The following is a 21,782-nucleotide window of genomic DNA, read 5'->3' on the forward strand; positions in this document are numbered from 1 at the left end:
AATCAGAAGGGAAAAAAGGGATCACATTAGGCACGTTTTGCTGCTGCTGGTCTTCATTTGGTTCAGAGTTCTTGGAAGCTCTGTGAATGTGCCAGCCCCATCCCCCATCGCACCCCGTCTCCCCAGGTGAGGAACCAGGCCCTCCGGGACTGTCTGATCAAGCACTCCATTAACATCCGTGGGGAGTTTGTCACCAGGCCCCTGAACATCGCCCAGGCCGCAGACCGAAGGGACGCATTTGTCAAGGTGCAGAGCTGGGGGACAAGGGTGTCTGTCTACTGAACGTGGCCCCTTGCCCTGTTGGTTGAGAGCCAGAAGGAACAGAGAAATCTGGGCAAGGCCCAATGGCCATCAGCTGCCCGGCAACCATGGGCTTCCTAGCCTCCAGGCTGGGTGTCTTGCCTTTAAAGGAGGGGTAACATCCCTCCACAGGTCTGTGAGCTCCAGTGTGCATGCGGCTTGTCCAGATGAACTTGGAGAAGGGCGCAGCCTTCCTCTTGGGCTTCAAAGCCCATGGGCTTTACTCCGTGTCTCCTCAGGGCATCTATGGAAACCTCTTCTTGTGGATTGTCAAGAAGATCAATGCAGCAATTTTCACCCCACCTGCCCAGGACCCCAGAAATGTGCGAAGGGCCATCGGCCTCCTGGACATATTTGGCTTTGAAAATTTCCAGAACAATAGGTATGAAGATCCTAGCCTACCTGCTTTCAGAAAACAGATCAGTTTAGCTCCTTTCTTACTGAGTAAGCTGGAGGGTAGCCAGTTCTCCCCTGCCGGACTGGGGGCAGGGGCCTCCTGCTTCAGGGTGAATCCGCTCAGCAGGCCCGAGTCTTTCTGCAGTGCGATGGTCTGTGTGTGCCCCCAGCACCCACAACACCCCTCAAGAAGGCCACATAGCTAAAGCACCCCTGGGAGCCAGGCACAAGCCTTGGTCCCCATCACCCCTCGGGTGTCCTCAGGAATCAGGGTGAGCTATCACATGAGGTTAGGGTGAAAATGGGGATTGCATCTGAGAGCATGTCTGTGCAACTGGCCGGTGCCCCCGAGGGCCCACTTGGCGGGGGGACTGGACTGACCCGCTGCCCCGTGGCGGTGTTGCATCTGCAGCTTCGAGCAGCTCTGCATCAACCTCGCCAACGAGCACCTGCAGCAGTTCTTCGTGCAGCATGTGTTCACCATGGAGCAGGAGGAGTACCTCTCCGAGAACATCGCCTGGGACTACATCCAGTACTGCGACAACCGGCCCACCCTGGACCTGCTGGCCCAAAAGCCCATGAGCATCATCTCCCTCTTGGACGAAGAGAGCCATTTCCCGCAGGTGTGCCCACAGGCTGGTGGCCCTGGGGTACAGACCCCCGCCTGCTCATGGGCTCCTCCTCAAGGTCAGGAGACCCACCTGGGGGGCCCATTCGTCCCCAGGGTTGCCAGGAATCATCAGGGCAGCCCCAGGGCCTCTCCTTCAAGGCCCACCTCAGGCCACCACCTGCAGGAAGCCTTCTGGACCCTGCCCTCACTCCTGCTCCCCAGCAGAAGGACAGCTCAGTCACCGGATCAGTTAGATTTGAGCACATGCCCCAAGGGGCTCGTTAGGCACCAGAGTCCTGTGGGTGTGCTGGCTGGCCTCCCGGAGGCTGTACTCCAGGGCTCAGCCCACAGGGAGCATGGTTCTTCCAGGGGACAGATGCCACCATGCTCCAAAAGCTGAACAGTGTCCATGCTGCCGACAAGGCCTTCCTGCAGCCCAGGAACATCCATGACCCCAGGTTTGGCATCGCGCACTTTGCCGGTGAGGTGTACTACCAGGTGGAAGGTAGGTACAGCTCCTCTCCGTGTCCCCTTCCTTCCAAAGTGGATTCTTCCAGTGAGGCCTTGGAAAGAGGGCTGAGAGTCCTTGGTCATCTTGCAGGGCTGGCGATGGGACAGGGTGTGGAATGGGCCAGGCATGTGTTGTCTTGTGGTAAGAGCCCCAATGAGAGAGAACTCACATTTCCAGATAATTCACCTATTTTAAGCCACAGTGTCAGAACATTTCCATCACCCCAAAAAGAAACTCGCATCAGCAGTCATCCTTATTTTCCCAACCCTCCCCAACCCTGGGCAGCCACTGATCCCTGTCTCTATGGATTTGTTCTTTGGGAAGTTTCATATAAAGGGAACTAACTAGACACTGCATGGCCTTTTGGGACTGGCTCCTTTCACTCACATCATGTTTCCAAGACTCATCCATGTTGTAGCCTACATCAGTGCCTGGATTCTTTATATCACAGAGAAACAACCCACTGTGTGTCTAGGCCACATTGTGTCTGTCTCTTCATCAGTTGATGGACATCTGGACTGTTTCCACTTTTTGGCTATTAGGAATAATGCAGCTATAAACACTCATGTACAAGTCTTTATGTGGACGTATGTTTTCACTTCTTGAGGTATATACCCAGGAGAGGGGCTGCTGGGTCATACAGTAATTCTATGTTTAACTTTTTGAATAACCACCACACTGTTTTCCAAAGTGGCTGCACCATTTTACATTCCCACCAGCAAAGTGTGAGTTTCCAGTTTCTCCACAGCTTTGCCGACACATTATCACCTGTCTTTGTCATTGTCCATTGGTATATCATCATTGGAGAAATGCCTGTTCAAGTCCTTTGCCCATGTTTTAATTAGGTTGTCTTTTACTTATTGAGTTGTAAGAGTTCTTTATATATTCTGGATATAAGTACCTTATCAGATATATAATTTGCAAAAATATTTTCTCCTATCCCGTGGGTTATCTTTTCGCTTTCTTGATAGTGTCCTTTGAAGCCCAAAGTTTTAAATTTTGATGCAGTCCAGCTTACCTATTTTGTTGTTGTTGTTCCTTGTACTTTTGGTGTCATGACTAAAAACCCATTATCTAATCCAACATTTACTCCTATTTTCTTCCATGAGTTTTTTATTTTTAGTTTTTACACTTAGGGAGTTGATCCATTTTGAGTTAATTTTTTAATTCATGGCTTTGATTAGAGAAATAAGGCCTGGAGTGGCCCACCTATTGGTGTGCTTCAAAAATGAGAAAGGTGGCCCATGTATGGCTGTGGTCAGGAAAATGGGGCAGGCAGCCATGGAGTCACTCTCTGCGGCTCGTACGGAGAGATGAGGAGGTGCCTGGCCTGTTGACCTGGCAGCTCAGTCAGCGATGCATGGAGCACACTTACTCTTGGAGAGACAGGGCAGAGGAAGGAGCTGCCATTTTCACACGGCAGAGGGGGTGTTTGGGGGCCAGGGGATCATCTCTGTGGGAGAAATGAGAAGGTGAGCTGGCTCCTTCACAGTTTCCACAAGAGCCTGGCTTTGGGGCTCTTCTGGAAGGCACAGGCCAGTGCTAGGGGGACCCACAGGGTCCTGGGACATTGGGGAGATGCTGAGCCCATCCCAACCTCCGTGGGCAACTCAAGGCCACATTTTATTTCTGAAGTGACATGAAACTTTCTTGTTCACTAAGATGAAGCTAGCTGCTTTCTATGCTTTCCAGGTGCAAACTTCTATTAATGTTCATTAAAGCTGAACCTGCTGGTTTTCCCCTGGTGGCCTGCTGTGCTGGCAGCCTTAGCCCCACCTACTCTGCCCGCTGGGGGCTGAGCGCAGGGCTGCCTCCCTCTGCAAACATCCAGGGTGGGGCAGCTCTGGAGAGGCACAGAGTGCCCCCCAGTGCTTGCTGGCCCCCATCTGCAGAGGGCAGCCTCCCCAGCTGGGAAGGCTGGGAAGAGATGCGAGGAAGGCCCCTGGAGGCTGGGGCCAGGGACAGCTGAGACTTGGGCTGACCCGGTGGAGGGCAGGGCCACGGGCGCTGGTGATGGGGAAGGAGGTGGGCACTGCTGGTGGACGTGCAGAGAGGGCTCCGGCGGTGACGCCACAGCTGTGTGCTGGGCAGTGTCTGGAAGGTCCCTCAGGCAGAAAGCCTAGGAACGAGTGGGACAGAGAGAGCCTGGGAGAGTGGGAGAGGGAGAGGGGGTCAGAGAAATTCAGGCAGAAGGAATGGGGGTGGCTTAGGTGAAGGGTTTAGTTTCAGGGTTGAGGGGTTTAGATGTGATGGAGTCAGTGCGGTGGGGGCAAGGTGAGCACTGGGCCTGGGTACGTGTGGCTCCACTGGCAGAACAGGGGACCAAGGGTGGGTGGAGAGGCTGGCTTCAGTGGGGGGCCCCTCCAGGACCCGGGTATGACTGACGTCCCCACCCCACCACCCTCCCCTTCCCCTGGGGCTCAGGGCAATGGCTGAGCTGGGCTGGCAGGTGGCTCTGCTTTCCCCGCAGGCTTCCTGGAGAAGAATCGAGATGTGCTGAGCATGGATATCCTCACCCTGATCTACTCCTCCAAATGCAAGTTCCTGAGGGAGATTTTCAAGCTGGAGTCAGCAGAGACCAAGCTAGGCCACGGGACCATCCACCAGGCAAAGGCAGGGAGCCAGCTCTTCAAGGTGGGAGTCCCCCCAGCAGCCCCGGGATCTCTCAGCCCTTAGGCCTCGGGTCAGATGTGCCCACGCGTCTGCACAGGGAAGACCCACTGCCTGGGGGCTTCTCTGTCAGGTGACAACGGGGTGTACTGCTGTTGCGTAGGGGGCAGCCAGGGGCCCAGGGCCAGGGGCCAGGTGCACGTGAACGCCCCTGCTTCAGAGTGTGGCAGGTTTGCCAGGAAACATCTGCTTCTGTTAATATCGTTATGTCTTGATGTTGGTCTCTGTGTGTGTTGTGCAGTGTGTGCCTTTTGTGTTATGTGTATGGTGCCTGTGGGAACTGTGTCACGATTTCCTGGCAGCATGGGAGTCTGCCCACTCATTGCCTCCACCCCTCAACAGCCACTGTTCCAGAAAAAACCTGTCAATCATCTGGTGAGGTGGGCCCCCACCCCAGGGCAGGGAGACAGGGTCCGCTGAACGGCTTGTTAACTCGAGATGCAGGCAGAGGAACCCCCACCCCTGTGTCACGCATTCAGTACTGGCTACACTAGGGTGCCCTTGACCTTTCATCATCCCCCCCACCTCTGTGGTGCTCCTGGGGCCTTGGCACCCAGGGCCCTCAGCACAACCATGAGTGAACAGCCCAGAGAGGCATCAGTGAGCCGTGAGGCTGTGCAGGAATCACCTAGGTCTGGAACTGGTGGAGCCAGGCTAGACGCTGCCCAGCTCAGGCCAGAGGCAGCCTAGTCCTGGCCCCCTGGGGCCTCCAGAGCATGTCACAGGGATTTCAGGGAAGCAGATGACAGTGGAGAGAAATGCAGGTTATTTTACAATCTATGCCAACAGGGAAGAGCTTCCCATTTTACTCTAAAGTGCCCATGACTGCATCCTCCTCTCAGAGGTGCTAAGGTGTGAAGACATGTGTCTCTGATCAACCTGGCAGTACCTACCTTTGCTCAGATGCATTGACCTTGGAAAGGCTTGCTCAAGGACATTGCCCAAGATCAGCATTGCACAAAACACCCACCATTCTTGGCCAGAGAGCTTGGGCTTCTCTTTGTCTTGCATCCATAATTTTGATATATTTATTTTAAACTATGTACACTTACTACACTGCTTACAATGTACAGTGTACAAACACTCAAAAAGCACATAAAACATATATCTAAAGTGGAAGTGTAGGAGGGTGAGGTAGGAAGTGAAGCTGGCAGTTCCGACATCTCCTCCTCACCTGGGCATCACCCTGAGTGCCCATCTGGGGGTCCCCACCTCCAGGCAGGATGCTGTAACATGCCTTCCCTGCCTCTGGGTCCCTGGGGTCCAGTGGGTGCCTGCCTGCAGTAGGCACTTGGGGAGCCTGGGACGGGTGCATGAATGAGTGAATGAGTGAAAGCAGCATGGCCCACCTGTGGGCCCTTGGCCAAAGCCCCCTGTGCTGTGGGTCAGCTGTGTCCCAGGCCGAGCTCCCAGCCCTCCACCATGCCCTGTGCTTCTGCCTGCAGTCTGCAGACTCCGGCAAGCAGCCCTCCACCTTGGCAGGCCAGTTCAAGAAGTCCCTGGACCAGCTGATGAAAATCCTGACCAAATGCCAGCCCTACTTCATCCGCTGCATCAAACCCAACGAGTACAAGAAGCCGCTGGTAATGAGGGAGGCTGTGGTGCACACCTGCAGGGAGGACACACCTCCTGGAAGAGTCTGGTGGCGTCTAGGGTCATGTCCCTTCACCAGGGCCTGGTCGGTTTTAGAGCTATCTGTTCCCACTTCACAGATGGGGACACTGAGGCAAGGTGACCAGTCTAGGCCATTCAAAGGTCAGTGACCTGCAGGACTTTGGGTCCTGGCCTTTGCTGTCCCGAGCCCTGCCCTTTGCCCTTTGTGTGCCTGTGGCCAGGGGCTTCTCTGGGCCTGTTGTCTCTTCTGCAAAGTCAGAACCGAGCTTGCCTGCAGGGGGCGGCAGGGATTGCACAGGCTGTTTTCAGCTCATCTGCGGGTATAAACTGCACCCAACAAGGAGCAGCCACCTGCGTGATTTTAGTGGCTGATGCCAGCTGCTGGTCATTGAGGCCTGAGAACAAGCAGCCCTTGGAGAGCAGCTTTACCCACATATGTGCGGGGCAGGGTGGGGTGCGAGGCTGCTGCCTGCCCTGGAGTCCCAAACCCATGGGTTTGAGAACCCACCCAGGGGCTGTACATACAAGACTCCCCAAACTGGGAGATGCCATCTGGAAGGAGATGACTCAAAAGAGTCTTATAAGGGAAGAAAATAATATTACATTAAATGAAGTGCCTTTATGTTAAGAATAACATTTTACGAAGGTGGAGCTGGGCCAGGAAATCCAGATATCTCCCTTATAGGCACAATACACGGATATTATGGGATACACACTAACAGTACACAATACACGGTAATGACCGTGCTCCCAGAGGCCCTCTGCGGCGGCCACAGGCCCCACTAACCAGCCGCAGATTCGGTGGGCGGCGCCTGAGGCTGAGCTCTCGTGGGTGCCCCTGTAAAGACCTTTCTCCGGGAAGGCAGCTACTCGTGGGTGTAGGGGGAGCCCAGGCTGAGGCCCAGGAAGGCTCAGGGTCTGAGCAGGGCTCAGCCACTCTGAAGTGTGACCCCGAGGGGCAGGCATGTCACCTTTAAGTCAGAGCTAAGTACCCACCACAGAGGGCTGCTGCAAAGACTCAGTGAGGAGCACCTGGCCCAGCTGAAGTAAAAAATGGGAGCTAATCAGTACCGCCTGCCCGGTGAGAGGGCTGCCCTGTGCCCGGACACGCATGTCTCGGAGGTTGAGAGGGGCTCCCTAGAGGCCAAGCCATGCAGACCCTTGGGCCGCGGCTGAGAGCCCACCCCGTGCTGAGCGTCCCGCCCGGACTCCTGTTGGCCACACCCACCCTGGGGGAGGGAGGCTAAGGCGACCGGAATGTTCCCACCCTAAGGAAGGCGTGCGCGAAGCAGGAGGGGCAGCGCCAAGGCGGTGCAGGCAGGCCGGCGCGCAGGGGCCTCTGGTCTTTGGGATCATTGTTTTGGGGGGTTTAAGAGCATTTTACATATGGCATATGCAAATGACTGCCATATCCATGCACTTTGCGTATCTTGGGAAGAGGGACGCGTGTGGTGTCCTGGTGGATGTCCCAGTGCGTGTTCTCAACTTTTATGTCCCTGGAAACGTTCTCAGGACTCTTCAGCGACTCGGACCGAATCTCTTCTTAGCGGAATTTTAGTTGAACCAAGCATTTGTTTAGCCCCCCGGGCTCGGGCGGGTGGGGGTCGGGCGAGCTGCCCTCGCCGCCTGGGGCCGCGGGTCAGACGCCCCTCGGCCCGCAGCTCTTCGACCGGGAGCTGTGCCTGCGGCAGCTGCGCTACTCGGGCATGATGGAGACCGTGCGCATCCGCAAGTCGGGCTTCCCCATCCGCTACGCCTTCCAGGAGTTCGCGCTGCGCTTCCGCCTGCTGCTGCCCAGCGCCGAGCGCCGGCAGGTGCGCCCTGGCCGCCCGGCTGCGCCCCCTGCCCGGCCCCGGGCCGGGACCCCGGCGGCAGACCCCCCCCTCCCCCGCCCTCCCTGCCGCCCCGCCGGTGAGGGAGCCGCCGCCTCCGCCGCCTCCCCGGAGCCCAGAGGCCGAGCGCGCTCCCCGGGGGGTCTGCAGTTTGAAGCAAACCCCTCGCAGGGCAGAATGTCCGGGAGATGACGTGTGCCTGGGCCACGATGTGGGGCAGGAAGGCCCTCTGTCCTCCCTCAAACACTCAGCCGTCCTAACACTGGGGCTGCCCAGGTGGCCGATGGCCACATCAAAGCCACAGGGGTGGTGAAGCATGGTGGCCTTGTGGTCCCAGGCTCAGGGACTCCCCCGGGCCCCACCCTTGATCCAGGTGCTTGGTGCCTGTGTCCTGACAGCGGCACCTGCGGGATGAGGAAAGCTGGGGGTCCCCAGGAAGCCCTTGAGGAGGGACCCTAAGCCTCCCACCCAAGGTCCCCGCTCCAGCTGCACCCACTCCCGTTTCTTGGTGGCAGCTTCGGGACAAGTTCCGCCAGATGACCGTGCGCATCGCTGAAAAGTGGCTGGGGACAAACAAAGACTGGAAAATGGGAAAGACCAAAATTTTCCTGAAGGTGAGTGTCCAGAAATGCTGGTCCTCAGACTCCTGGAGGGTGTGGGGCTTCCAGTGCCCACCAGGGTCACACCTCACTCACGCTGCAGCAGTGCCCCTGGGTGCCTGCCCCCCGCGTGGCCCCCACCCAGAGGCACCACAGTGTAGAGAGCCTTGCTGGGGGAGGGAGCCCACCCGGGAGCCCACCTGAGTCCAGGGCCTTCTCAGGCCCAGGGATGAGGACGAGCCGCCTCCAAGCCTCCAGGCAGGAGCAGCAGGGAGCTCCAGGTGGCTCCCATGGGCCCTGAGAACAGGCTTCCTCCTGCCAAGGCCCCAGTCTGCCGTCTGAGCTGGGGAAGCTCTTAGTGGAGCGGTGTGTTGACGCCCTTACCCTGTGAGAGCTTGGCCCAAGCACCGTGCGCACCGTGCGCCAGCAGCACCCCCACGCCCCCAGCCCTCCTCCCAACTCACAGGGGCTCAAGGTTACACAGGGCAGCCTAGTGGCAGACAGCCTACAGCCCCCGAGACTGGCCTTTGGGCCTGCCAGGACTGCCAGTTGGTGGAAGAGCCCCTGAGGGAAGGACCTCCATGCCACCTAGCCTCCTAGGCTGCGGTGGGGAGGAGCAAAGCCAGCGGGGGTGGGGGAATGAGGGGGAAGTCAGGGCCAGAGGTGCTGCCAGTCGGCCCACACTCCACCCCAACCCCACAGCCCTCCCCAGATCCTCCACTCCCCTGTCCCTACCTGTCCTGACCGCAGCCCTCCTGCAGGTCTATCTCTTCACCTGTCTGTGCATTAGTCAGGCTTGGGGCGGGGCTCTGGGGCTTGGACACTGAGGGGCTTCAGCTTCTGTTGGGGAGCCGAGGCCAGCGAGGGAGGACATGTGAGAAGTCCCAGAGTGCTGCCCAGGAGAACCGGGCAGACGTGGGGGCCACAGGGATCTGGAGGTAGACGTCAGAGTGGGTGGATAGTCTGGGAAGTGGAGTACCCACTGCCCCGTCCTGGGCTGCTCCGTGAGGCCACTGTAAGGGTCCTGTCAGTCTGCGTCCCCAGTGCCTGCCCAGCCACAGAGGCCCCGGGCCGGCCTGAGGCACGACTGAGGGAGCAGGAACGGCCCCCAAGCCCTGGCCTCTCCTTGCCTGTTGACAAAGGGCCAAGCTGCTCTCTGTCCTATAGAGATAGGCCTGCCCACAGGACACAGGGATGTGGGGGAGCACTGGGGTGGGCCAGGGAGGTCACAGCTCAGGGACAAACTGGGCTCATCAACTCCTACTATGAATCCTGCTCAAGGCTGGAGGAAACACTTTCATATCGAAACAAGCACGAGTCTGTAATGCAGTTGAACGCACATTGCACATGAACTTGAGGAACTAAAACGCAACTTAGGGAAATTTTTGCCCCCTTCTTGGGTCCTGCAGGGCAGAAATGAAATTTGCCAGACTGAATTAACAAGAAGAAAGCTAAAGTGGGAAGTTGTTGGACTGGGGCTGGGGGTGTAGTCGTAGCCCCATCTTAGAGCCCCCTCGGGGTCCATTGAGGGCGCCTTCCCATGCTTGCCCTCCCAGGAGCAGGTATGGGAGAAGCGTGAGAGCCAGTGGCTTGTGGAGACAGAGCCCTGGCCCCGGGGAGGTGGGGGCAGCCACGTGCGGGCTTTCTCCATCCCAGGATAACCAGGACACTCTGCTGGAGGTACAGAGGAGCCAGGCCCTGGACAAAGCAGCGGTCAGCATCCAGAGAGTCCTGCGAGGATACAAATACAGGTGCCTGCCCTGCCCGAGCCCCTCCCCGCCCGCCCGTCATGCCCCTGGGCAGGCCTGCAGCCCCCACACTCACGTGTTCCTGCCACCCCTCCCCGGGGCTCAGTGAGGCACAAGATCTCCCAGGACCTCCTGACCCGGCACTGCAGTCTGGGTTAGAGAATCTGAGCACATTATTTGACTATCTGGGGAGGACACTCCACTGTATGAGCTAGAGCCTAAGGAAGATCAGCTCTGGTCTCAGCTATACTGTGATGTCCCCCTTCAGCTGCCCTACAGAGTCTTACGGGTTTGGGTTTAGGAGGTAGTTGGTTTTCAAGGGAAGAAAAGAACTCTGATTCCATTCCCTGGTGAGTAAGGTAACACTTGAATTTCAGTGCGAGTTCAGCAAACCAGCAGTTACCACCTCGCTCACCCTCCCGTGTCCAGAAGGCCCTGCGGGGCCCCAGTGCTGTTCCCTGTGCTATCCCGCCTGCTCCCCGCAGCTGCAGGAAGGACTGGACACCCAGACATGAGAAAGTGGGCGAAAGCAGTCATTGCCTAGGAACAGAGAGGCTGTGGGCACCTGCCAGCAGGGTCCCGAGGCAGGGAGGAATGGCCTGGGAGGCCCCCTACAAGGTGTAACCATGGTAACACACGTCTCAACAGCAGCCTGCCTCAGGCGAAGAGGTGACGCACTGGTCCAGTTCCCAAAATAGAGACAGGTGGGGAGGCATTAATGAAAAGTGTCAGGAAAGATTGTTTTCAAATATCTTCTTCCAGTCTACAGCTTGTCTCTTCCTCTTCTGAAGGGGTGTTGGCCGAGCAAGAGTTTTTTCATTCATCAACTTTCCTTTTCATGGTGTCGCATCTATGAACTCTTTGCCTGGAGATTTCCTCCTGTGTTTTTTTTCTTAACGTTCTGTCATTTTATGTTTTACATTTAGGTCCACGATCCATTTTCATTTTGAGTTAATGTTTGTGTAAGGTGTGAGACTTAGTTAGAGGTTCTTTTTAAATTGTTTCCTGTGGGTGTTGCTCTAGTACTACACACTGAGAAGTCCATCCTTCCTTTAGTGAATTGACTTTGCACCTTTGTCAAAATTCAGTTGGGCATATCTGTGGGTCTCCTTCTGCATTCTCTATTCTGTTCCATCCGCGGGTCTCTCCCTCTGCCTAGTCCATACTGCCTCGCTGGCTGTGCTCATAGCATGTCTTGCAGTCGTGTAGATGCATTCCTCCTACCTAGCTCTTCTAGGGCCATTGCCTTTCCATATAAATTTTAGAAAGATCTTATGTACAAAATAATCTTGCTGGGATTTTGACAGTAACTATGTTGTGCATCAGTTTGAGGAGAACCGACATCTCTACTATGTTGTCCTCTAATCCACGAACTCCATTTACTTAGATCTTCTTTAATGTTTTTCACCAATGTTTTGTGATTTTCAGCATACAGTTCCTGTACATGTTTTGTTAGATTTACACCTAGGTATTTTTTTGAGAGATTATAATGGTAATGTATTTTAAATTTTGTCATTCATACATTCATTGCTAGTGTATAAAAATGTGATTGACTTGTGTAAGTTGGCTTTGTATGCTGCAACATTGCTGAATCGCTTACTTTTTATAAATTTCTTCAAAATTTTTTTTTGTGGACATCTGTAAATAGGGGAAGTTTCATTTCTTCCTTTCCAATCCATATGTCTTCAATTTCCTTTTCTTGCCTTCTTGCACTGACCACAACTCCCAGGATTGTGAGTGGTGAGAGCAGACATCTTTGTTCCATATCTTAAGGGGAAGCACTTGGTCCTTAACCTTTAAGTACAACATTAGCTGTAGGTTTTCATAGACACTCTTTCTCAAGTCAAGGGATTTCCCTGTATTCTGGTTTTCTAGGAGTTTTTAGCATGAATGGGTATTGAATTTTGTCAAAAAAATTCACATCAGTTGATATGATCATGTGCTTTTTCTTCTTTAGCCTTTAAATATGATGGATTAAATTAATATTTGAATATTGAAGCAGCCTCGCATCCTTGGAGCAAACCCCACTTGACCATAGCATATAATTCTTTTTATATTCTGCTGAATACTATTTGCTACTATTTTGTTACAGATTTTTGTGACTATATTCATGAGAGAGATCTGTAGTTTTCTTTTATATTGTCTTTGTTTTGTTCTAAGAGTAGCCCTACCTTCATAAAATAGATTAATATTTTTTGGTGCATGTGCACATGCACACATGCACACACACACACACACACACACACAGTATAAATATCGTCCCCAGGCAATTATAATATGAAGCCAAAGTAAATTATTAAATTATATGAAAGTAAAGATAATTTGTCTCCTTTCTAAAATCCACACCAATGGTTCTCAACTGGGGGTGACTGCCGGGTTTGGGTCCTCCAGGCACAACTGGCAATGTCTAGGGACATTTTTTATTTCTATGACTAGGGGATGGGCAAGGAGGGTGCTATTAGCACCTAGTGAGTAGAATCCAGGGTGCCACTAAATATCCTAAATGCCCAGGACAGCCTCCACAGCAAATAGTTACCCAATCCAAAATGTCAATAGTGTTAAATTTTAGAAACCCTGATTTCTATCTTTTCTTTAATTTTCTTGTCTAATTATGTTGGCCAGAAGGACAAGAGCGCCACTCATTATCAATGGTGATTACTTCCGGGAAGATGGAGTAGGCATACTTTTCCCTATTTCTCCTGTTAACTACAACTAAAAACACTGGACATTATATATAAAACAAATATAAGAAGACGGAAGATGGCAGACCAACTAGGAATCTCAAACACCTGGGCTAGTGGCCAGACAGCAGAGCAAGTCTGGCAAGAAAAAGAACATCGGAAATAGATTCTATCCCTTCATATATCTCCGGGGGGAAGAGTGAGGGAAAAATCTCCTGATTACTCTAAATACTGGACTGTCCTCTTTCATAGATTTGAATTATTGGCAGTAGATTTTAAGTTCCTAACATGTCTGTCTTTGGTGTGTACAGACTTCTGGAAAAGAAACACTGTGTGTATTCATTTCCCCAGCATTTCATTGTCTCTCTTCCCTTCGAATCATTTCCCCCGCAAATGTCTGAGGTTGTTACACACTCTGACTTGCATTTCTCTTCCCAGGAAGGAGTTCCTGCAGCAGAGACGGGCAGCTGTGACCCTTCAGGCCTGGTGGAGAGGCTGGTACAACAGGCGGAACTTCAAACTGGTAAGAGAACGCACTCAGGCCGGCAGGACCAGATCACTGGCAGACATGAAACAGACCTGACACAGCCCGCTCTTAGCATCCACATACTCTCGGGTCACATGGTTTGTGGGCTTCAAAGTGTACTGCAGAATTTTGGTTGTCTGCACAGCTAGAATGAGATGTCCCACTCTGAAATTAGAGAATGGCTGCCTTTTCGCAATTTGCAGACCACAAACGAATTAGTGGACTGATTATTCTGTTTCGAGCACTTCCTCCTAATGACTGTCTGCTCAGCGAGTGAACCAGAGCGACCCTGGCCACGCCCCATCGGGCCTTGCTTGACTGCTTGCCTTTGACATGGATGTGACAGTGGTTGGGACACAGTTATCACATCAGCTAAACTGACCCCAGGCCTGTTTGTGTTCCTGCTTACGTGGGCATAATGGCAGCTGACATGGATGGAAAAGCTACTTGGGGCCTGTTGCTTTGAATGCATCCTTTCATTTATCACTAAACCAACCCTGTCTGTCCAGGAACTGAGGCAGAGATGTGAAGTGGCTTTCCCAAGAGCCCACAGTGAGGAAGCAGTAGAACTGCAGTCTGGATGCAGGTCTGTGGGCCTTCCAAGCCCATAAGGTGAAGCATGACCCCACACCACTGGTGCCCACGGAGCTGGCCTTTTTTTAAAAGCCAAGACTTGTGCAGGTGGTTCAGGGCTGGCTGTGGACCAGCACAGAAGTGGATGTTCATCGACTTCTCATTTCCTCTTTATGAAACACTCCTGAGGGGTCAGCTTGGTGGGGCCGCCCCAGGCCTCCGCACAGGCGCAGCACTTGGCTGGACTTGGCCACACCTACGAAACGTGAGGCCTCTGGGGTCCACCACCCACGTGACTTCCAGACCAGCTCTCAATCACTGGCACCGGGAGGCCATTCTAATATTTAAGCCATTTAACAATACTTATTTGCCTGCCAGGCTCTAAGTGTTTTACAAGTAGTAGCTTGTTTAATATGCTCATGCTCATGAGTGCATGCAGTTTTAGCACCAGCCCTTTGCCAAAAAGCAGATAACTGTAAAACTAATTTGTGAGGTCTCCTGGGGAGTACGATTTGCCTCAAGAAGGCCTTCTTTGTGCCAGGCCCGGGCCCCTCTGTGAGTGCATGTCCCTCTTGCCTTCACAGATCCTCCTGGGCTTTGAGCGCCTACAGGCCATTGCACGGAGCCATCTGCTGGCAAAACAGTACCAGGCCACGCGCCGGAGGATGGTCCAGCTACAGGCCCTCTGCAGGGGCTACCTGGTGCGCCAGCAAGTCCAGGCCAAGAGGAGGGCAGTAGTGGTCATCCAGGCGCACACCAGGGGCATGGCTGCCCGGCGGAACTTCCGGCAGCAGAAAGCCAATGTAGGTGTCACTGCCCTCTCGGGTGTGGGGGGCTGACTGCGGTCTACACGGTGGGGGGCAGGCAGGAGGAGTGAGGAGCAGTGGGGAGCTCTCACCAGATGCCCCTACCTCCTCCCCAGCCAAAGCTATTACTGCAGTATGCCCTGACGCTACCTGGGACACCTCGGTTGCCCAGGAGCTCACGGGATGTAGCACGGGAGAGGGATTGCGTCGGCCGGACAGTCTAATACCTGGGCCCTGGGAGTTGGGCTTCTTGGTCCTCTCCCTTGGGGACAGTTTCTCAGCAGGGCTGGTTGGTCCCCTGGAGGTTAGGAAACCAGGGCCTGATGAGCTGTGGGAGGCCACAGTTCTTTGGAGGAGAGCGGGGCTGTGGCCTGGCGGCTGGAAACAGAGAAGCACCAAGGGAATCTTTGAACGTCTAAGCAGGAGAGGCTGGGGGGCAGGGAGCAGGGGAGCGGTGCCAAGATAAGATGCACATGCCTGCATTTTGAAATTTCACCATGAATGATCCTGTTTCCTCCAGGGGGCACCTGAGACTCAGCCTCATTCCTCAGAACTCGCTTGCCTGGGAACTCTGATAAGGAAAGGGGGCTGGGATGAAGTCTACCCCTGCTCCGTAGATGAAAACTGGGTCTCTGAGCAAATTGCTAGTACGGTGGCCGGGAAGAGAATAGACCTCAGACATGTGGGCAGCAGGCTTCCCATTCGTGTGACTCCGGAAGGGCCACAGACCTCGCTCAGCTGTGCCATAGTCAGTATAGGCCCAGGGACGTCTCCTAGTGGGCCTTGTGCAGAGGGACCAGGTGGCCCTGAGCAGCAGTTTTGCAGCTGAGCCCTGGGGATCCTAGGGGTTTGAGGTGGCACCTCGGGGCCTGTGCCTCAGTAGGGACAAGCTGGCAACCTCCCCACCCTGGGCCTCTGTTTCTCCACTGGGAATGAAAAGTCCAGGCTGGGTGACTTCTAGTCACTCTGGCTACTAACATCTAGACTTTAGAGGAAAGTTTATCAGTTTGGACAAATGATGGCAGAAGGAGGTTTATTTGGCTTCTGTGAGCTGCTTGCCCCGGCCGGGCCTGTGGTAACCTCCGCCCCTCGGGGTGTGTGTGCAGGGGCCTCTGGTCATCCCGGCTGGTGAGGAGCAGTGTGCCCTCCCCACCAAGAAGCGAAAGTCAATCTATGACACCGTGACGGACACAGAGATGGTGGAGCGGGTGTTTGGCTTCCTCCCTTCCATGATCGGCGGGCAGGAGGGCCAGGCCCCACCTGAGTTCAAGGTGAGATGGGCCCTGTCCTTCAAGGGTCTTGCCCAGAAGGGGATGGGACACCCCACCCAGTCCCAGCCCTCAGTTAGCCTTGGGGCTCACTGAGAGGCCAAGACTCACTGGGGGTACTGGCCGAGTAGGTGGAGGAGTGAATTCTGCAGCCCTGGGTGAGCATGCAGAGAAGAGGGGGCCTGAGAGCCTGTGCGCACCCCCCTTTCAAGGGCAGCAGGTGCCATTACCTCTGCGAGTAGCTCCCCCAGGCTCCTGTTGACTCTCACCACGCCCTGCACTGGGCCCCTAGGCACCCTTCCCACCGCCCCCATCCCAGGTGGTCACTCTCCCACATGCACACATGCTCTGTGCAGAAGGAGCCCCTGGCTGCAGGCTGGTGAGGAGGGCGGGCTGGGGGAATGCCTGCAGAGCCCACGTCTGCAGGCAGAAGGCTCTGAGGACATGCTGCCCGGAGGGTGGGCCTCTTACACTGAGACTGTTCTCTTTCATAGATTTGGATTAGATTTCATAGATTGTCCAGCACACAGCAGCCCACCGGGGGCCTACTCAGGATGTGGGGTAGGGGAGGTCCCCAACACAGGGCGAGTGGAGAACCGCACCCACTGGATGATCAGACAGACCCTTCTCAGGCTCCTGCCCAGGGAGGCACGCCTGCCAGGTGGCATCTGAGCAGATGGCTGACTCTTGTCCCTTCCTCGACCCCGCATGCAGGCTCTGGAGGCAAGGACCCAGACCCTACCCGAGGTTGACCTTGATGCGGTCCCCATGGTGGCCGAGTGTGAGGAGGACGTGGATGGCCTAGCCGAGTACACCTTCCCCAAATTCGCTGCGACCTACTTCCAGAAGTCTGCCAGCTACACGCACATCCGGCGGCCCCTCCACTACCCGCTGCTCTACCACGAGGACAACACCGACTGCTCGGTACCTGGGAGCTCTCTGGTTTCCAGTGACTCGGGCCTCCCCCTGGTTCAGAGGGAACACGGGACAGAGGGATCCTGTAGGCCCCGCGCTGCGAGATGGTCCAGCCGGGCGCTCTGTCTGCATCCCTGCAGGCTGCCCTGGTGGTGTGGGGCATCCTTCTGAGGTTCATGGGCGACCTTCCGGAGCCAGCGCTCTTCACCAGGAACAGTGTGCGGGGCGGCTCAGCGACGCGGCAGATCCATGGCACCCTGGGCAGCGGGAGCAGCACCCAGGCCCCACACGGGTCTGCGGAGGTACTGGGAGCAAGGGTTGGCAGGGAGGGGCACAGACTCCTTCTGGGGTCGCCCAGGCCCATGGCCCGCGGAAATGGGACCCGAAGCAGGAGGCAAGACGCAGAGTGAGCGCCACCCACTAACCCCAGCCCAAGCCATGGCGCCTGGGGATTTTCAGTCTTGAATCACACTTGGGAACCCATGAGTCAGGCATTCCACCCGTGACTCTTTGAATTATACAGTCGTTATTGGAGAAGGCCTTCCAGGCTCTAAGTACTGGGTTTGATTTGAATGGGATTCAAATAGAACAGTAATAACAGATATTGTTACTGACTGACAATGTGCTTCGTGCCAGTTGCTTCTCTTCAGGTAATTCCCGGGAAGCCAACCCTGTAAGATAGGAATTATTAAGTTCATTACAGCCAACAAAACTGAGAAGTGAAATGACTTGCCCGCAGATCCCAGTGAATATGTGTGGCAGGGCTAGACTTTGAATCCATTCTGCTGATTCCAAGCCCAACTTCTTGACCCGCATTCTGGCCCTGCCCTCTGATGGAAGGTTAATTTGCATCTATTTTTGGTCAGAAGTCTTTCCTTAGGCCCCAGTTTCATGACGTAATCTTTGTGGAACTAACCAAGAATAGTCCAGAGGAATTCCTGGGCGGTGATGGCTCTCAGGCCACCAGCAACAGGAGCCCATGACTGCCTAGAATCCTGACGCCAGGTCCAAAGTGGGGGGTTCCCCATGCCGGGAAACTCCTACACCAGCTGGGTGTCCCACAATTCAACGCAGTTCCCTGATGTCAGTTCTGACACTGTCTGCCTGGAATGGCATCAGATTCCACAGACAGGTTTCAGTCCTACACAGCTGCCTGTTTCAGATGCCAGTTGCATGTCCTGGGCTTCTGACCATCGGGCTATCAAACAGAGGTCCCTACGACCCCCTCCCTGGGTTTGATTAATTTGCTAGAGAGGCTCGCAGAATCCAGGGAAATTTTGCTAACAAGATTACTGGTTAATTACCAAAGGATGTAACTCAGGAAGAGCCAGATGGAGGAGCACACGGCGAGGAGCTTCTGCGCTCCCTAAGTCCACTGCTCTGTGTGAAACCGCACGGTCGCCAGCCCAGACGCTCTCTGAACTCTCCCTTGCAGGTTTTTAGAGAGGCTTCAGTATATGGGCATGATTGATTAAATCATTGGCCATTGAGCCAATCGATCCAACCTGCAGCCCCTCTCTGCTCTCTGGGGTGGGTGGGAGACTGCAAGTTCCAATCCTCTAATCACGGGGTTGGCTCCCCAGTGACCCCCCCATCCGTAAGGCCTTTCCAAAGGTTGCCTCATTAGCATAACAAATGACATCTTTATTTCAGGAAATCCCGAGGGTTTTAGGAGTTCCGTGCCAGGAATGGGGATGCAGACCCCTGCACCTTCCTTATTATAAGTCGCAGTATCACGCTATCCCGTGCCTCAAGTACATGGGGTCCAGCTCAGTTACCTGCAGGGTCCTGAGTGCAGACTCACAGCATAGAAATCCAAGGGAGTCCATAGTCCAGAGCGCATGGCCAGACCTGGTCCAGAAATCATGTGGAAGCCGCCCAAGTTCAAACCCTGATTCGCTGATCACTAGAGGCACGGTCTCTGCAGAGCGTGGTAGTTATCTATTACTGTGTAACAAACTACCTCCTCGCCCCCAAATTTAAAGCTGCAAGCAGCACACATGAGTTATGCACAGAGTTTCCGGAGGTCAGGAGCGGCTCAGCTGGCTAGCTCTGGCTCTCAGTCTTTCCTGAGGGTGCCGTCAGGCTGTTACCGGGAGCTTCGTCCTCTCCAGGTGGGCCTGGAGCCCCGGGATCCACTCCCAGGACGGCTACCTCATGCAGCGGCCGGCGGGCCCAGGCTCCACGTGGGCCTCTCCACGGGGCTGCCCGGAGTGACCGAGCTGAGGGAGAAGGCAGGAGGGAAGCCGCAGCGCTGGGCTTGGAAGTCCCGTACCGCGTGTGGGGCTGTCAGGAGACAGGGCTCCCTGGGGCCACCTTCAGGCTGGCCCCCCTCGGGCCGGGGACCCAGGCCAGCACTCTGCACCTCTGGAGGGTGAGCCCGGACAGAAGCAGGTCAGCCTCCCAGAGGCCAGACTCAAGTTTCCCTTCCCACACCTGAGCATCTGCTGTGTCCCCGCTCAGGAGCAGGGCCCTGCCCATCCAGCTGGGTCCAGAAGCCTAGAGGCCTGCTGCCCTAGCAGAGCTACCACCAGGCAGCGGGCAAAGCATACTCCAGCCCACGCCCAAGGGCTTTGCTGAGAATGCCCACGGCCCAGGGCTGCCCTGAGCACCGAGGCTCAGACCCAGCCCAGCCTCCTGGGCTGCACTGGCAAGAGGTCCAGCTTTGGAACAGGGACGCCTTGAGCGTCCAGAGGCCAGGGTGCTGGCCCGGCAGCGCGCGTCCAGTCTCCTGCTTTCCGTTGCCTGTTTCCTCACCCACAGTGAGGACGATGGCGCACACCTGTGCATGTTGCCAAGCTCAGCTGAGGTGAGGTACCGCAAGGTGCTTCGTAGGTCTGGCCAGGAAACAGCGGGGCGGGGTGGCTGCTAGCTCTGCCCTCAGAGGCTGGCAGCTGAGCGCCTTTGAGGTAGCGCCCAGCACACCTTCCCTGGGGAACTGTCTCCATCCACAGAGGCCCAGCCGCAGGGGCAGAGCGGGCAAGGACAGCTCCTCCCGGAAGCTGAAGCAGGCGTCCCGGGTCGCAGGCCAGGCGGGGGCTCCCAGCTCTGCTGCCCGCCTGCTGCAGGGCTTCCGGCTTTTGCTCCCTTCCTTGTGCCCAGGTTCCTCGTTTGGAGTGGGGAGGGTTCCAGGGGTCCTGATGGCTGCCTTTGGGTTTCAAGGTGGCCGGCCAGCTCAGTATGGGAGAGGAGATGCTCGAGCCTGCCGGCCCCATCTCAGAGCGACCCATGTCCAACCTGGAGAAGGTGCACTTCATCGTGGGCTACGCCATCCTGCGGCCCAGCCTCAGGTCAGCGCCCGCCTCCCCCTCCCCCCAGTCGGCACGTCCCACCCCCTCCCTGGCTGCCAGCCCATGGCCTCGGCTGCCTCCTCTGCCCCCCACCCCCGGCGCCCCTCCTGTGCTGCTCCCCGTCCTGGGTCTGCGGGCTGGGCCTCAGGACAGCAGGTAAGATCACCGCCAGGGGGTTTTCACTTGCTCTGCGTTAAAACTCGTGGGTGACACTCAGGTCTGGGAAAACTGTCATCGTAACAGGCTTCAGGGCGGCATCCTGTAATGTTTACATTATACTTACTTAGCTTTATATACAATTCGCTTTACAGGAATTGTGTTTTTATACACATTTTAAGAAATATAATCACTGTTTCAGGGACAAACTACTATATTTAAGGGCTTCACTTCTACTTCATTCTCTCTCTCCCTATGGCCTCTTTAACCTACAGAAGACTTTTTGATATTGTCCCTCAGGTCCCTGAGGGGTCTGTTCGTCTTTGCTTCCTTTGTTTTCCTCTGAGTTCTTTATATTGGATGGCTTCTATTGATCTATCTTCAAATACACTGACCTTTCCCTTGTCTTCCCCAACATGCTGTTATAACCATATCACAATTTTTAAAAATTTCAGATATTATATATTTTAGTTCTGCGTTTGGTTCTTATTTACAGTTTCTGTTTTTCTGCCAAGATTTCTATCTGGTCATTCACTGTGGCCATATGTCCTTTATTTCCTTGGGCATAGTTAGGATAGTTTTAAGTTTCCTGCTAAGTCCAGTATTGGGGCCTCTGGGCTCCGTCCCCATGGACCACCTTTTCTTTTGAAAATCGTCATGTTTTCCTGTTTCTTCATTTGACTTATTCCTTGTAAGTTTAGTAATTTGGGGCTGTATCCTGGACGTTAGGATGAAATGTTTAGAGACTCTGCCGTCTGTCATTTCCTTCAAAGAGTGTTGGCTTGTTATTTTGGTTGGCGGTTAACTTGGCTGGAAACAAAACTCGTCTCCCTGTGGTGGGCAGCACTGGAGGCCCTGGTCAGTTCTTGGAGCCTTGGCCGGGCTGCCCGGAGTCTGCCCCACACTTGTGTAGATCAGGGGCCAGCCAGAGATTTAGGAAGATTTAAATGCAAAATTAGGACTCCTTCTCTGGTTCTCTTCACTTCAAGATTTCTCTCCTCACTGTCAACTGCTCTGGGTGCCCCCAGACTGTCCTCTGGTTCTTTAAGCCAGAAAGATGACAGGGTTTCTACTCGAGTTTCAGCGGCTGGCATGGCTGAACCTGGCCAGTTGGTGCCATCAGTAGTTCCCTCGTGGTTTCCCTTGGAGAAAGGGGGAGGGCCTCAAGGCTGAGGGAGAAAGTTGGAAATAACCCTGAGTGGGGAAAGGAGCAGATGGGGTTATGCGGGGCTATGCTGAGACCCGGGTGCTCCCTGCTGCTGTGCCCCCACTGGAAGGCCGGGGCAT

General features: G+C 55.0%; 1 protein-coding gene across 2 annotated transcripts in view; it reads left to right on the forward strand.

The window, feature by feature from the left end:
* Positions 1 to 21,782, forward strand: part of MYO7B (myosin VIIB) — a 50,885-nt gene that overhangs the window by 12,302 nt on the left and 16,801 nt on the right. Inside the window, exons 10-24 of one of the 2 annotated variants that reach the window (XM_036884335.2) lie at positions 127 to 246; positions 540 to 682; positions 1,109 to 1,319; positions 1,676 to 1,811; positions 4,288 to 4,451; positions 5,933 to 6,070; positions 7,763 to 7,915; positions 8,449 to 8,547; positions 10,189 to 10,283; positions 13,400 to 13,484; positions 14,645 to 14,863; positions 15,973 to 16,137; positions 16,849 to 17,076; positions 17,163 to 17,351; positions 20,212 to 20,339. In XM_036884335.2, coding sequence (XP_036740230.2) covers positions 127 to 246; positions 540 to 682; positions 1,109 to 1,319; positions 1,676 to 1,811; positions 4,288 to 4,451; positions 5,933 to 6,070; positions 7,763 to 7,915; positions 8,449 to 8,547; positions 10,189 to 10,283; positions 13,400 to 13,484; positions 14,645 to 14,863; positions 15,973 to 16,137; positions 16,849 to 17,076; positions 17,163 to 17,351; positions 20,212 to 20,339 — 2,273 coding nt within the window. The remainder of the gene's footprint in view (positions 1 to 126; positions 247 to 539; positions 683 to 1,108; positions 1,320 to 1,675; positions 1,812 to 4,287; positions 4,452 to 5,932; positions 6,071 to 7,762; positions 7,916 to 8,448; positions 8,548 to 10,188; positions 10,284 to 13,399; positions 13,485 to 14,644; positions 14,864 to 15,972; positions 16,138 to 16,848; positions 17,077 to 17,162; positions 17,352 to 20,211; positions 20,340 to 21,782) is intronic. The other variant, XM_036884333.2, reaches the window with a different exon arrangement.

The sequence above is a fragment of the Manis pentadactyla genome, chromosome 8 (genome assembly GCF_030020395.1).
Source record: "Manis pentadactyla isolate mManPen7 chromosome 8, mManPen7.hap1, whole genome shotgun sequence".
In the NCBI taxonomy this organism is placed as follows: Eukaryota; Metazoa; Chordata; class Mammalia; order Pholidota; family Manidae; genus Manis; species Manis pentadactyla.